At 55.3% G+C, this 10,840-nt stretch overlaps 2 protein-coding genes across 4 annotated transcripts in view; one reads left to right on the forward strand and one right to left on the reverse strand.

Annotated features, from left to right (window-relative positions):
* Nucleotides 1-1,276, reverse strand: part of ANKRD24 (ankyrin repeat domain 24) — a 25,989-nt gene extending 24,713 nt beyond the window's left edge. The window contains exon 1 of the mRNA XM_004378459.1: nucleotides 1,241-1,276. Coding sequence (XP_004378516.1) covers nucleotides 1,241-1,276 — 36 coding nt within the window. The remainder of the gene's footprint in view (nucleotides 1-1,240) is intronic.
* A 3,718-nt stretch (nucleotides 1,277-4,994) lies between these two features.
* Nucleotides 4,995-10,840, forward strand: part of SIRT6 (sirtuin 6) — a 9,215-nt gene continuing 3,369 nt past the window's right edge. For 2 of the 3 annotated variants that reach the window (XM_004378460.2, XM_004378461.2), the window contains exons 1-4: nucleotides 4,995-5,119; nucleotides 6,594-6,721; nucleotides 8,790-8,972; nucleotides 9,679-9,738. In XM_004378460.2, coding sequence (XP_004378517.1) covers nucleotides 5,054-5,119; nucleotides 6,594-6,721; nucleotides 8,790-8,972; nucleotides 9,679-9,738 — 437 coding nt within the window. In that variant the 5' untranslated portion in view covers nucleotides 4,995-5,053. The remainder of the gene's footprint in view (nucleotides 5,120-6,593; nucleotides 6,722-8,789; nucleotides 8,973-9,678; nucleotides 9,739-10,840) is intronic. The other variant, XM_023733119.1, reaches the window with a different exon arrangement.

Here is a 10,840-nt window from a genome sequence, read left to right on the forward strand (position 1 = left end):
TAAAAGAATAAAGTAAAAAAAATCAAATAAAAATAAGCGTTAAAAGGAGTAAATAATAAAAGTCATTGGGAAAACTGGGGAAAGTCACAGAAAGGTGGTGACATACCCGAGATCACCCAGCCAGTCAGGGACAGAGGAAGGATTCGAACACAGAGACACCTGACTTCGAATCCAGCCTTGGTCCAGTTTTCCCGGGTTGTCATGAGATGTGGAGCCTGAGGCCAGGCACAAAGCACACTTGGGAAGGCTGGCTGCCTGACCCGGGTGGGAATCCCCACTTAGGTTCTCTCAGTATACGTCCTGGATCGGCCCTCACACTGGCAGGAATTTGGGGAGCCAGGCGGGAGTCAGGATGATTGAAGAAGCACCCCTCTCTAGAGGTTCACAGTCCAAAACAAGAAGGCAGGGAAGCCAGCTCCATCCCACCCCAGGTCCTTTGCACTGACTGTTCCCTCTACCTGGAATGTTCTTCCCGCAGATACCCACCTAACTCCCTCCCTCTTCCCCTTCTCATCTTTGCTGCAATGTCATGTTCTCATGATGCCTTCTCTCAGGATCCTCTTTAAAACTGCAACCCTCTCCCCTGCCCCAGACACCCCACCTCCTTCCCTTGCTTTGTCTCTCAAGCACAAAAATATGCATTTTTAATTATTTATCTTCTGTAGTGTCCGCCTCCCCCACTCAACTGTCAGCTCCACGAGGGTGGGCTTTTTTGTCTGCCACATTCACAGCTGTTCCCCTGGTGCCTAGAACAGTGCCTGATACAAATATTTACTGAAGAAACACATGAACACAGAGATCAGAGTCCCCGATAAAGTGGGTGCTCAGATCAGCTAGCGGCCACTGTAGCTGGGGAGAGTAGAGATTTCCTGGAGGAATTAGCATTGGAGGCAGATTGGGAGGGTTGGGGAGGAATTAACAGGCAGCAATGCAGGGAAGGGTATTCCAGGCAGAGGGAACTGCCTGGGCAAAGGAATGACAGCTGGAAAGCTTGTAGAGGAAGCAGTTGGGGAGATAAGGGCAGCAGGGGGCAGCAGAGAGCAAAGCGAGGCAGGCTGGCAGAGGCTGAAGGGCGCGGACTTGAACCTGTGGATGGGGAGGGGCCATTGAAGAGTTTCAAGCAGGGAATTTTGAGCAGTTTTCAGCTGCCAAAAGATGAGTCTGATGAGGGGGTGGATTCCAACAGCTCTTTGGCCAGGCCCTGGCGTTGCATTGGGCATTTCAGGTGCGTCCAACTAACCTCTGTCTTCTTAAACCGTGCCCGGAGAGTCTTCATGGCTAGCCTCTGACGTTTCTCCTCTTCCCAGGCCACCTGGGAAAGGCCAGAGAGATGAGGGGGTGAGGGACCCAGCCCTGGTGGACGGGGGGTCCGGCTGCCTCCCTCTCCTCCAAAGGACCACTTCCTCCTTCATGGGTAGTCCCAGCCCCTAGAACAGGACCAGTGGTCCAGCTCCTATCCACTGTGTGTCCTTCGGTAGATTGCTCGCCTTCTCTGTTTCACGTCCCTCATCTATAAACTGAGGGAGATAACCCCCTCTTGATGGAGCCCTGGTGGCATAAACAGTTAAGTGTTCGGCCACTAACCCAAAGGTTGGTGGTGCGAACTCACCCAGTGGCTCCATGGGAAAAAAGACCTGGAGATCTGCTCCCGTAAAGATGACAGCCAAGAAAACCCTATGGGGCAGTTCTACTCTGTCACATGGAGTCACTATGAGTCGGAATCGACTAGATGGCACCCAGCAACAACACCAATACCCTCTCCACTGACTCGTGGTCAGTTGTCAATGAGGTTTCTACCACAGAGCCTGGTACACCATAGGAGCTCAATAAATGCACCTCACCTGGTCCCTACCATTTAGCCTTAGGACGTTGTCCCTTCCTCGCCCACAGCCTCTGCTGGAGACCCTCTTCCCCAACTCCAGCTCCTGGTATTTCCTATTATCCAAGCATATCGAGCTTTTTCCAGTCTCCAAGCTTTTCTCTTTGCTGTTACCTCTGCCTAGAATGTCTTCTTATTGTCTTTCCCTGGCGAACTCCTACTCATCCTTCACAACCCCATTCCAAAATTCCATGTTCTGATTGCCTTGCCTCTCACCTGCAGGTAGAATCCTAACTCCTCAAATTGGGTTACCCCAGCCCTGGATCCCTTCTTCTGCCCCAGCCCTGGCTCCACAGGCTGGGAGTATCTGGACCAGTGTTGTCTTCTTCAACAGTTAGAGGCTCCTTGGGGGCCAGGCCCAGGCTGAGGTCTGTCTGCACGGAGGTGTGTTTTTGGATAGTCAGAGACAGCATCCTTGCAGCTAACTCCCCTTACACAAGGCTGGCCTCTGCATGGTGACAGCATGGAGGCAGATCACCCAAAGTGGTGGAGGTCTGGGGTAATGGCTGCATGTGTGTGCGTGCACACAGGAGTATGGGGCATGTGCACCCATGCGTGTCTGTCCACCTCGGCCTGTTACATGCATGCCTGTGTGTGAAGCTCAGGATATCTCAAGGGGCTGTTCTGCAAGGTGTGTGACTGGGGTGTCTATGTGTGAGCAGGATCTCTGTGAAGCTGTAGCATTATTTGTCTGCCTACCTTGGAGGGGGAGTGGGATGGCCTCTCACCTGTCCACCTGCCTGTGAATTCTGCAAGCCATTCTCCACCCATCTACCCACCCATCCACTCACCTGTGCATCCATTCTCCTACCTAAGCACGGTACATCCACCTACTAGCCACCATCCAACTAAGCCACCCATTCACCCATCCATCTACCCACTCACTCATCCAATTACTTACCCATCCACCCACCTGTCCATCCACCTACCATCAACCCACCCATCCATTCACTCACCTACACTCCTATGTACCCACACACCTATGCACCCACACACCTATGCACCCACACACCTATCAACCCAACCACCCACCCATTCATCCCTCCAATTACCTACCCACTCACCCATCCATCTACCCAACCACCCACCTTACTACACCCATGCACCTTACTACATCTACCCACCCACCCACTGACCCATCCATCCACCCCCCCCACCCCTCCATCTACTCATCCATCCACCCATCCTTCGTCTACCATCTATCTACCCATCCACCACTCTTCAACCCAACCACTCACTGACCTTCCCATTCACCCTCCCACCTACCCATCCATCCATCCATCCACTCACCCACTCATTCATCCACCCATCCTTCTTCTACCATCTACCCATCCATCCATCCAACCACCCCCTACCCAATCCATCCATCCACCGTCCTACCCATCCATCTACTTACTGTCCATTCATTCATTCCCCATCCACCAATCAATGTATCGCCACCCCAACCCTTTTTTCTACCCTCTAATAAAGGTCTCTGAAAACCCTGGTGGCACAGTGGTTAAGAACTACGGCTGCTAACCAAAAGGTTGGCAGTTTGAATCCACCAGGCGCTTCTTGGAAACCCTCTGTCCTATAGGGTTGCTATGAGTCGAAATCGACTCTACGGCAATGGGTTTGATTTTTTTTTTTCTTTTTAATAAAGGTATCAATCACACCCAAAGCAGCATGTAATAAGACACCCAGGAGAGGACTCCACAGGTTGCCTGGAGCTAGAGGGAAGGAGCGGGCTTGGTGGGAGTCCTCTCACCTAACGTTGCTTCCTGAAAGAGATGATAGTGTATAAGCAGGGCCTGATGGCTGGGCGCGATATTAGACAACAGCGGCAGGAAAGGCGGATGTCCTCCACAGGGCACAGGCTGGAAGGGGCAGTGCGTGCCTGAAGGAGTGTTTGTGCCCGGAGCCTGGGTAGCTCCTCAGCCTGGCTGGGGCACACCACTGGCCTCTCCTCTCTCTCATACCATAGGGCTCAGGGGCAAGGAGCCCTGAGCCTTGAGTGGAGCCTCCATCCCAGGCCTCCCTCACCTCTCCTCTCCTACCTCCTGCAGCTCCAGTGCCCCGGCACCAGGCCGCCGTGCAGGCTGCCGGCTCCAGTTACCGGCTCCCAGCTGGGCCGTGAGCTCGCACCGGCAGCTCCGGGCGCTCAGCTCCGACACCCGATCAGCTCTGGGCAGGCAGCTGCCCCAGGGGGCCGGGGATGAGCCGAGGGAGGAGACAGGCTGGCAGCGGGGCTGCCCGTTGGCCACAGGCTCTGGCGGGAAGACACCTACTCTCTACCCATCATCACTGGACTGATTTCAGTTTCTGGAACGAGCCGTGATCTTGCTGTCCTCCCAGCCTTTGTACTTGCTGTTTCCTCTGCCAGGAGTCCTCTTTTGAACCCCATGTCACCTCCAACCGACTCACTCACCCCATCTCATGCCTACTCACTCTTGAGGTCTTTGCTGCAACATCACCCCCTCCTCCAGGAAGCCCTCCTGGGATGCCCCCAGGCTGGTCAGGTGCCACCTCTGAGCTCCTTCATTGCTCTGTGCCCTCGTCGTTCCCCATAGCACCCCAACCACATTATGACACCTTTGAGTGGCCACATGTTTGCGTCCATCACTAACTACGAGTAGGGAATCGTGTCTTCTTTGTTCTTCAGGATCTCCCCAGAACACAGTAGGTGCTCTACATGGTACTCAAGGCCACCGGCCTCAATGATCTTGTGTAGTTTATCTCTCCCACCCCGTGTTTGTAACTTTATAAACTTTTAAAATGTGCAGAAGAAAGATTCTTGGTGTAGAAGCAGGAGTTCTGGATCCTTGTCCCCCCTGGCTATGTCCTTATTGGGGGCGAGAGGACATCAGTTTACTCATTTATAAAACAAGGGAAGGGGGGTACTGATCGCCTATGCACTTCATTCTAGAAATGACTGGAGACCTCTCAAACAGATGGCGGCCCCAAACTGCACAGCCCCTTCCCTGCCCCTGGGAGTTTGAACTAGGAACGCCGCACCGCCTCTGCTAGGAGTTAAGATGGCGCCTGCGGAATCAGCAACACGCGCATGCGCCCTGGAGGAAGAAGCCGGGAGCGTAGAAAAAGAACGCGGCTCCTCCTTCCGCCCCGTACCGCCCCATTTCCGGCGGAAGCGGCCTCAACAAGGGAAACTTTATTGTTCCCGTTGGGGCGGCGAGGATGTCGGTGAATTACGCGGCGGGGCTGTCGCCGTATGCAGACAAGGGCAAGTGCGGCCTCCCCGAGGTGAGCGCGGCCCGGGGCCCCGAAATCTGCTCTCAGGGCCGCGGGCTGGGAGGGGCCGGCCGGCAGCGGGGCATTGTGGGAGCATCAGGAGGCACTGAGGTTAGACAATGGGAGGGACTTCCCAGTGAGGAGGGGGCGGGAAGTGACGACCCCTGCGCGCCCGGAGACACGAACACGCCCAGTTCTGGGTCGGCCGGGCTGGGACTGAGGTCGGGGAAGGCCTGAAGGCTGGTGGGGGGAGGAGGGCACGTAGTTCGAGGCGGAGGCAATAGTCGGGGCAAAGGCAGGAAGGTAGAATAAACACACTCGGATAACAGATTAGGCCGAAGAGATTTTCAGAGGCCGACCAGGACGGGCCTCAAATGGCAGGGTGGGAGCTGGCCCTTTATTCTGAGGGTGATGGGGAAGGGTTTTGAGCTGCGGAGGGACCGACCGGACCGAAAGATCCCTCTAGCCACTCCCAGAGGAAATGGAGTAACAGTCTGTCCCCTCCACCTACTGGGGACCTTAAGCAGGTCACTTCCTTTCTGGGCTTCCATCTCCCCTTCTGTAAGCTGAGGGACAATATGGTTCCCATCTCATCAAGACTGGCCCATTCTTTCCTAAGCATGCATTTAATAAACTCTCAGATGGTGTGAACCCTCCTGTTATTCATCTTATCCCACATTTATGGAGCACCTACTGTGTACCAGGAGTCCCTAGGTGGTACAAACGGTGAACGTGCTCAGCTGCTCCCAAAAGAGGCACCTCGGAAGAAAGCCCTGGTGATCTACTTCCAAAAAATATGCCATTGAAAACCCTATGGGGGCACCGTTCTACAGTGATACCCATGGGGTCACCATAAGTTGGAGTCGACGGCAACTGTGTAGGGAACAAGTCAGATAAAACCCTCTCATTCTACTGGGGGAGACAGACAAGAAACGAATGAATGTAATAAGTCAGATGGTGGTAAGAGCTATGGAGAAAAAAATCTGGCAAGCGGATGAGGAGAGCTGGGGGTGTTCGGAAAGGCAGCATTGAAACTGGGCAACCAGGGAGGTCTCACTGAGGAGATGACATTTGAGCCAAGACCTGAAGGAGGTGAGGGAGTGGTTTGTGTGGTGATCTGAGGGAAGAGCACTCCAGGCAGAGGGAGCAGCTCGTGCAAAGGCCCTGAGGCAGGACTGTGCCTGGTGAGTCGGAGGAACAGTGAGGAGGCCCCTGAGGCTGGAGTCGGAGGAACAGTGAGGAGGCCCCTGAGGCTGGAGTGGAGTGAGCGAGGGGGAGAGCGGAGGAGAGGAGGGCAGGGCAGGGCCGGGACAGGCCAGGGAGGACTTTTACCAAATAAGGTGGGAGCCATGGTGGGCTCTAGGCAGAGGAGGGACGCCAACCCTTTCTCCTCCCTCTGAGCCCTGCACGGCAGCCCATCTGTGGCTCTTGGTCTCCATGCTTGCAGGATGCGTTCCAACCCCGCCCTCCCGTTCTTTCCCGACAGATCTTCGACCCCCCGGAGGAGTTGGAGCGGAAGGTGTGGGCGCTGGCGGAGCTGGTCTGGCAGTCCTCCAACGTGGTCGTCCACACGGGCGCCGGCATCAGCACCTCCTCGGGCATCCCCGACTTCAGGTCTGTGTGCTCCGAGGGGAGGTCGAGGCAGAGCCCGCCACGGGCTTCCCTGTCAGCTCATAGATGCCTGGACACCTGGATCTGTCCCGCTGTCTGTCCCCTTGCCGGGTCATGGGCCATCTGTCCTCTGTGGGGTTGGGAGGGTGTTGAGAGGTTGACCTCTCCCTTTCAGACTTGTCCTTTAACGAGTTATGCCCAACATTCCACTTGCACCCCATTGGTCAGAATTTGGTCACCTGATTAAACTTAGCTGCAAGGGATGCTGGGAAATGTAGTCTTTAGCCATCCGCGCGCATGACCAGCACTCAGCTGCTAGCTGAAAAGTCGGCGATTTGAACCCATCAGCAGCTCTTCGGGAGAAAAGACCTGGTGATCTGCTCCCAAGACTACAGCCAAGAAAACCCTATGGGGCAGGCTCTGTTATCATACAGGGTCGCTATGAGTTGGAATCCACTCAGTGGCACCCAACATTACCATGGAGGAGTGCTTGGGTGGTGTGCACGGTTAATGTGCTCAGCTGCTAACCGAAGGTGCCTTGGAAGAAAGGCCTGGCAATCTACTTCTGACAAATCAGCTATGGAAACCCTATCGATAACTTGTGTAGAAATTGTTGAATGGGAGCCTAAACTGCTGTGTAAACCTTCGCTGAAAACACGATAAAATATTATTTAAAAAAAATAGCTCTACGGACACACGAGGTCGCTGTGAGTCAGGGTCGACTCAAAGGCAACTGGCTTTATTACCACAGAAGATGGGGGAGAATGGATGCTGGGGAACAATTATCTCCGCGCTCACTTGCAAAGATTTTCTTATAGGACCTGGTGTTAACTGCGTGACCGCAGGCAAGTGGCTTAACCTTTCTAGGCTTCAGTTTCCTCACCCCTAAGTGAGGGAGTGAGCCCAGCTGATGTCTAAAGTCCCTTCTACTTCCGGCAGCCTGTGTTAGACAAGCGTCTTGCTGTTGAAAAGCCAGGGTCTCAAACTCACAGCCCCTGTGTGGCCCCTTGAGGTGCTGGGTTTCCAACGCCTCTCCACACCAGAAAGAAACCAAACTCATTGCTGATTTCAACTCAGTGACCCTATAGGACAGATTAGAACTGCCCGATAGGGTTTCCAAGGCTGTCATCTTTATGGAAGCAAACCACCATATCTTTCTCCCATCGAGCGGCTGGTAGGTTTGAACCACTGACCTTTTGATAAGCAGCTGAGTGCTTTAACCACTACGCCAGTGGGCCTCTTGTATTATCCCAAGGTGTGAATCTGGTTGTGCCCTTCCCTTGCTCCAGAACCTGCCATGGCTCCCCGTTGCCACACAGTAGTGTCCCAATCTCCCCAGGTTGGGAGTTGAAGCCCTTCCAGACCCAGCCCTGGGTCATCTCTCCAACCTGAACGCCTGCTGCCCCCGCTGAGCTCCCCAAACAACTTGAATTTCCCCAAACTCATGGGCCGTTGCTAGCCGCCCGTCCAGTGCTTACCTCTCTGCCTGGACTGTCCTTCCCTTCCCTTCCCTTTCACACTTCAAGACACAGCTCACCCTTCTCCAGGAAGCCCTCCCACACTCCAGGCCGAGTGCACACCCCTCTGGGTGCCCCAAGCCCTGCGTCCCTCCCTCTGCCCCAGCCCTGACCCCAGAGAGCTGGAGGGTCTGTGTCCAGCTGGGTCTCCCCCGACAAGATCGAGGTCTCCTCGAGGGCAGGGTCTCAGGCTGGGTCCACTCGGGCCCCAGCATCACCCGGCACAGGGCCAGGTGCAGTGGGGCGACGGTGAGTGCTGGCTGAATTGATTAATTGCCAAGTGTTCTCTCTCCATCTCTGTCTGTCCCTGTGGGTTTGTCTCTGCTCCCTTTCCGACCCCGTCTTTCTCTGTTCCCCTAAGCTAACTCCTCGCCTCTCTGTTTCTCCCTAAATTCTCGCTTTCTTTCTGTTTGTCTCTGTCCCTCTCCATTTCTCCTTTTCTGTCTCTGCTTCTCTCCCTGTCTCTGCTTCTCTCTCTGTCTCTTTCTGCCCCCTTCTCTCTCTGGTCCCCTAAACTCTGTCTCTCTGCGTCTCTCCCCACCTGCCACTGCTAGGGGCCCGCATGGCGTCTGGACCATGGAAGAGCGGGGACTGTCCCCCAAGTTCGACACCACCTTTGAGAACGCCCGGCCCTCGCGGACCCACATGGCGCTGGTGCAGCTGGAGCGGGTGGGCCTCCTCCGCTTCCTGGTCAGCCAGAATGTGGACGGGCTGCACGTGCGCTCTGGCTTCCCCAGGTAGCCCCGCCCCGCCTGCCCTGGCCCCACCCATCCTGCCATTACCCCACCCCGCCCCGCCCCGCCCCGCCCCAGGTCTCCCTGAGCCTCAGCTGCCTCCTCTGTAGAATGGGGTTGATGGAGCCCCTGCCTCACAAGTCGGCCGGGGAGAAGCGCTTGGCGCTAGTGGGGGCTGGCAGATCAGAGCTGTCATTATTGCCACCAGGTCTTGTCCCCATCTGTTGGACAGGGCTTGAGTTTTGGGGTCCCTTTCTGCAAGTCCCAGGGGGTTTCCAGCCCTGAGCTCCCCAGATCTCTCAGCCCGGCGTGGGGAGGTTTCTGAGCTCCCCGCCACCCTCAGCATTCTGCTGGGTCACTCCACTCCCATCCTTGTGGCTGGGGCTGGAGGCAGGGACAGAGTCTCCCTTGCGGTGGGAAATCAGGCTGGGGTGGGGAGGCTGGTCAGGGTCTAGAACTTGCAGTTGGTTAGGGTTTAACAGTCATCCCTATTCCGTTTATCCTACGTGTGCACGTTGCGTTCTGGAGCAGAGAGAATTAATAGTATGTGCACCCCCTCCACTGTGCCCCAGGTGCTACCCTGGAAGGAGGGAATGGACGGATCCCTTCTTGGAAAGAGGTTCAGGAAGGCTTCCGGAAGGAGGGCTTAGCCCCGGGCCTGCAGCGGTTGGGCCCTCCGCCACCCGGCTTTTCCTTCTCCCCCCCCCAGGGACAAGCTGGCTGAGCTCCACGGAAACATGTTTGTAGAAGAATGTGTCAAGTGTAAGACGTGAGTGGGCCTGGGCTGCAGCGGCGGTGAGCATGGCCAGGTTGCCCCCCAGGCTGCCAGAAGTGTGGGCCACCCAGCCCCACCCCTGTCTTCTGTCACTCCCCAGGTTGGGCTCTGTAAAAGGGCCCTCTAAGCTGGGGCTGATGTCCCCAGAGACCCAGAGGCTGTGACTGTCCTGTGGGGGAAATTGGGTGTCACCCACTTGGGGAGTATGGTGGTGTGACTCTCCTGGGGGGATGGGGGTGTGACTCTCCTGGGGGATACTCCTGAAGGAAGAATGGGGTGTGACTTTCCTGGGGGTGTGGCCTAGGGGACTGGGGTGTGACACCCCCCCCCCGGGAAGGCTGAGCGAGAGCCCTTCCCTGGAGCAGGTGGGATCCGGGCATGCCCCCTCCGCTCTCTCAGGTATGTCTGTGTAGGGGTAAGGTGCTTCCCCTCAGCAAGGGGAATCTCTGAGGCCAGATACCATATGGGGTCCCCACTTTTTTTTTTGTAGTTTAAATGAAGTTTACATTTCAAGTTAGTCTCCCATACAAAAATTTATGCATACATTGTTATGTGATCCTAATTGCTGTTCCCATACTGTGACAGCACACTCCTTGTTTCCACCTGATTCCCCATGTCCATTCAGCCACCTCCTAACCCTCTCTGACTTCTGATCTCACCTCCGGACAGAAGCTGCCCGTTTAGTCTCTTGTATCTACTTGAGCTAAGAGGCACACTCCTCACAAGTATCACTTTATGTCCCACAGTCCAATCCAACAAGAGTTGGCCTTGGAAATTGTTTTAGTTCTGGGCTGATAGAGAATCCAGGGGCTGTGCTTTCTGGGGTTCCTCCAGTCTCAGACCATTAAGTCTGATCTTCTTACAAGAATTTGAGTTCTGCACTCCACCTCTCTCCTGCTTCATCCGGGACTCTCTGTTGTGTTCCTGTCAGGGCGGTCATTGGTGGTAGCTGGGCACCGTCTAGTTCTTCTGGTGTCAGGCTGATGAAGTCTGTGGTTTATGTGGCCCTTTCTGTCTCCTGGGCTAATACTTTCCTTGTGTCTTTGGTGTTCTTCATTCTCCTTTACTCCAGGTGGTTGGGACCAATTGATGCATC

Source organism: Trichechus manatus, unplaced genomic scaffold, assembly GCF_000243295.1.
Source record: "Trichechus manatus latirostris isolate Lorelei unplaced genomic scaffold, TriManLat1.0 scaffold00057, whole genome shotgun sequence".
In the NCBI taxonomy this organism is placed as follows: domain Eukaryota; kingdom Metazoa; phylum Chordata; class Mammalia; order Sirenia; family Trichechidae; genus Trichechus; species Trichechus manatus.